This window comes from Coenobita brevimanus, chromosome 41 (assembly GCF_032717465.1).
Source record: "Coenobita brevimanus isolate Jiangsu-jjx chromosome 41, ASM3271746v2, whole genome shotgun sequence".
Taxonomy (NCBI): Eukaryota; Metazoa; Arthropoda; class Malacostraca; order Decapoda; family Coenobitidae; genus Coenobita; species Coenobita brevimanus.
Genome location: NC_136994.1, coordinates 19,712,242 through 19,717,241, shown reverse-complemented (window position 1 = coordinate 19,717,241; position 5,000 = coordinate 19,712,242). Strand labels below are relative to the sequence as shown.

General features: G+C 44.9%; 1 protein-coding gene across 2 annotated transcripts in view; it reads right to left on the bottom strand.

Annotated features, from left to right (window-relative positions):
* The window catches only part of LOC145397506 (uncharacterized), a 47,700-nt gene that overhangs the window by 26,675 nt on the left and 16,025 nt on the right, over nt 1-5,000 (bottom strand). For both annotated transcript variants that reach the window (XM_080270575.1, XM_080270576.1), the window contains one exon: nt 4,322-4,472. In XM_080270575.1, coding sequence (XP_080126701.1) covers nt 4,322-4,472 — 151 coding nt within the window. The remainder of the gene's footprint in view (nt 1-4,321; nt 4,473-5,000) is intronic.

Genomic DNA, 5,000 nt, shown 5'->3' with positions numbered 1-5,000 from the left:
AATTTAAACACATACTATACGAAAATAAATTGGCATGGAAGACATACTGTTCGTTAACTTTAACTTGGCCTAAAACTGCCATCTCTCCATCTTGAATTCTCAATTATACCAATAGATTAACGCTAGAATATGGTGCTAGTCACGAAGAAGCGCTATGGAACGGAAGGAGAGCCGTATTATTGTCTTTTTCTGCCACTGAGCTACGTGAAATAAGCTACAAAAAGACGATAATATGGGCCAAGTAGAGGTGAATGAACTTGTTAAATAATTTCGTCCTTTTTCAGCTTATTTCACGTAGCTCAATGGCAGGACAGGACAATATTACAGCTTACCATCCTTTCCACAGCACTTCTTCGTGACTAGCAACATATTCTGGTGTTATTCTACTGTTTGGGTTAAGTACTCAAGATGGGGAGGTGGAAACGGAGAATTATGGTGTAAACAGGGCATTTGTAACCAGGATCAGGGAGAATTAACCAGTCCTACCACAGATGCCATGCCTACAACAACAACCACAATACCACAGCTACTAAAATACCATCAAACCCTCACCTACCACAACTACAACTACCACAACCACCAAAATACAACCATACAAATAATAATGACCTTTGGCGCTGTTCTGTCTTGATCATTTGGCTGTAATCAATCAAACGACAAAGCAGCAACAGCAGCAGTAGTAGGTGTAGTAGTAGCCATGGGAAGCTACGAACACAGAAATTCACTTAGGCTCACCGAATCCTTGTCACAGAAGATTTGCGCCCAGGTTGAGACGAGTGAGATCGACCACCAAAGGCAGAAAGACATAAAGACACAGACAAGCAAGGAGTGAGAAGCAAGACAAGAAGAACAACTACAGCACAAAACCGAATATCTTACACCAGACCAGTTCAGAAGAGTTGAAACTGCACAGGAGGCTGGGGCATCGAACTGGCTGATAACCCTGCCTCTCAAGGCAAAAGGCTTCCACTTCAACAAACAAGAATTTATTGACGCCATAGCCTTGAAATATGGGTGGCCAATAAAGAACCTACCACAACACTGGCACTGCCTTTAATGCAAACCATGAAATGGTATGCAAGACGGGAGGCTTTGTGTGCATTCAAGTTCGCGACCTCACTGCCAAAATGCTGCAGGCAATATGCCATGATGTCACCACTGAGCCAGCTCTGCTACCCCTGGACGGTGAGCACTTCACTCACTCACAGAACAGCAAATATATACATCAAATGACGCAAGAGTGAATGTCAGTGCTCGAGGTTTCTGGACACGAGGGTAAAGGGCGTTCTTCGACATCAGGATATTTGATCCTAAGGCAGCATGTCACCGTGAACTATCACTCAAGCCTGCACAAATAAGAAATGAACAAGAAAAAAACAGAAATTATCAAGAAAGGATCCAACATGCGGACCACGGTCGATTCACTGCCCTTGTGTTCACAGCATCAGGTGGGATGGGTCCAGAGGCAGTAAGATTCTACTCGAGACTGGCCGAGGTTCCTTCTGAGAAGAAGCGTCAACCACAGAGTTCTGTTATGGCCTGGATGAGATGTCGACTGTCATTCTCCCTCGTGAGGTCTGCATTCCTATGCCTCAGGGGCACAAGATCATCAGCCCTCAGGCCTGTCTCTCTGGCGGGTATGGATTACGAAGCTACTGTGGTCGAGAGTCGCATAGACCAGCGACTCCAATAGATTAATGTCTTTATTAGCACTGCAATGTTAATGAATATAAAACTAAGTAATAGAAGTAGTAGTAAATGGTTGGTAGCCACAGCCGTTGGTGTGCTTGGGGCCAATGGATTGTAATATGATGGTTAGTGTTAACCTTTACAACCCCAAATGGTGAATTGTATTAAGAAGGTTGGTTATGATCTTCACAATATAATTCCCAAATGGATGGAGGTGATGAAAAAGGTAGTAGTAGTAACAGTAACAACAACAATAATAATAATAATAACAAACCGACACCAAAAACTACCACCACAGCCACGAATTACACAAACTGCCAAAATTCTACCACACCATACCTACCACAAACCCTACAGCTACCAAAAGCCCATCCAACCACAACTACCACACTTCCACAACTACCACAATCATAACAACCACAAAAATGTTCCGGGTAGATATGAATGGATGTTATTTCTCGTTGCCAGTTTCTGAAATCTCTCTCTCTTACGAATCGCCCCCGCCCCCTCTCTCTCTCTCTTACAAATTCCCTCCACACCCCCCTCTCTCTCTCAAACATGAACGAAAGACTACAAATTCCCAGACTCTCTCTCTCTCTCTCTCTCTCTCTCTCTCTAACATAACTAACGACTACAAATCCCAATAGATCTTCCCTTCTATATAAGTATCGTAAACCGAATAACCACGACATATCAGTAAAATCAATGCATGTCTCAATCTTGGTCACCTAATGGCGGCTCTCCACGCTGCTCGATCTCTGGCAGCTCTCTATTCAGTCCCTAATCCCTGAAGTCACACTCTATGACCTCGTCCCAGGTCTTTTTCGGTCTGCCTCTCGCAACCCTACCCCCGACTCATCCTCCATCCCCTCCACATGCCCAAACCATCTCAATCTACCCCTCCTCATCACAGCATCAATACACTCCAGTCCCATCCTTCCTCCCAAACCATCTCAATCTACCCCTCCTCATCACAGCATCAATACACTCCAGTCCCATCCTTCCTCCCAAACCATCTCAATCTACCCCTCCTCATCACAACACCAATACACTCCAGTCCCATCCTTCCTCCCAAACCATCTCAATCTACCCCTCCTCATCACAGCACCAATACACTCCAGTCCCATCCTTCCTCCCAAACCATCTCAATCTACCCCTCCTCATCACAACACCAATACACTCCAGTCCCATCCTTCCTCCCAAACCATCTCAATCTACCCCTCCTCATCACAGCATCAATACACTCCAGTCCCATCCTTCCTCCCAAACCATCTCAATCTACCCCTCCTGATCACAACACCAATACACTCCAGTCCCATCCTTCCTCCCAAACCATCTCAATCTACCCCTCTTCATCACAACACCAATACACCCAAGTCCCATCCTTCCTCCCAAACCATCTCAATCTACCCCTCCTCATCACAACACCAATACACTCCAGTCCCATCCTTCCTCCCAAACCATCTCAATCTACCCCTCCTCATCACAGCATCAATACACTCCAGTCCCATCCTTGCTCCCAAACCATCTCAATCTACCCCTCCTCATCACAACACCAATACACTCCAGTCCCATCCTTCCTCCCAAACCATCTCAATCTACCCCTCCTCATCACAACACCAATACACTCCAGTCCCATCCTTCCTCCTAAACCATCTCAATCTACCCCTCCTCATCACAGCATCAATACACTCCAATCCTATCCGACTCTCCATACGCCCAAACCATCTCAGTCTGCCCCAACTCATAATATATTCAAGATCCTATCCTTCTGCACCCACTTTCGGCAAACCAATGATTACGTATGACATAGGAACATTTTTTTCATTTAACCCCAAAATTATGTAGTAAATACCTTATAAATATGTCATCGTAAAATCATTCCTGTGAAAAAGACGGTTTGGCCAATAAACTGTGAGAGATTTGGTAGTCACAATTAATTCAATGTTTTGGTAGCTGGGAGAGGAATCTAGCACCCCCCCTTCCCCCCCCATTCTCCACAGCGCTGGATCCAACCCTCATTTATCTATCTACCTATAGCCAGACGCCTTAATCCCGTAAAGGGTGGCCACAAACAAATCGCCTTCATGCCCTGTCTCCTGCCATTTCGCTGCCCTCCCTTCAACTTACACCTCCCTCTCTTATATACCTCCTCCATCCTTCCACTTCATCCTCGGTCTACCCCTCCCTCTCCCCATTTCCACCTCACTCACACGCTCCTAGTTACTCTTTCACACTCCACATGGCCATACCACCTCAATATATTTATGTATGAACGATCTACATCGTTTCCACAGCACTTCTTCGTGACCTGCATTCTAGTCTAGCATTAATTTCTCGTTATAGCTTCGTATTCTAGATGATAGGGCAATTTTAGGCCAAGTTAAACAGGTATCGAAACAAAACCTGCTCCCGTCACTACAAAATGGTGTCTCCTTGCTACAATACAGGTAACTAGTGTCGAATATGCATCTATGGCGCCAAAGAAACGAGTTAAATAAGATGCATCAGGTCTCAGAAAAGTCACCCCTATATCAATTTAGTAGAAAACGTGATAGAAAACGTATAAGCGCACCAGAGAAAACGTACCTCCCGGGGATATAAACAGGGGTAACTCTAGCAAAACACTCACCCTTGAAGCCAGAGTACCGCGCCGTGTTCAGGTCCATCAAGAGTGTGTCCAGCTCTGATAGGTTGTTGTTCAGGGCGCCGGGTTTTTTAGTGTCCCCAGACGATCGCTGCTCCGTCGTCCGCACCTCCTCCACCCGCTCCGTGTGATACATCTGGAAGGAAAAGGAATGCAATTTGAATTTAATGGGGAGAGAGAGAGAGAGATAACACTGATCATGATAACGAAGTGATAAAATATTAGTAAGAAAATAATGAGGAAAAAGGGGGAGAGAGAGAGAGAGAGAGAGAGATCAAGGACTAGTATCAAAGGTATCATTAAACAAACACTAGCAGCTCTGTGCACTACCAACAACGCCATTCCGTAACGCATTTTCCTTAGCGATTTATTCTGCCAAAGTACTGAATTACTCTGCACATTTCACGTTGTTCTCCTTGAATAAAAATAACGATGAATCGGATTTGGAAAAATGTTTGGATGGCGCCAATACGTTCCAAGGGTATTAGAGAGAGAGAGAGAGAGAGAGAGAGAGAGAGAGAGAGAGAGAGAGAGAGAGAGAGATAAACCCTATCTGTGATAAGGACTTGTGTTGTGTTTTTGTTTATCTATCTATCTATCTATCTATCCAACTATCTATCAATCCATACAGGCGCTTTTATCCAGCCTGGGGTGGCCACAAACA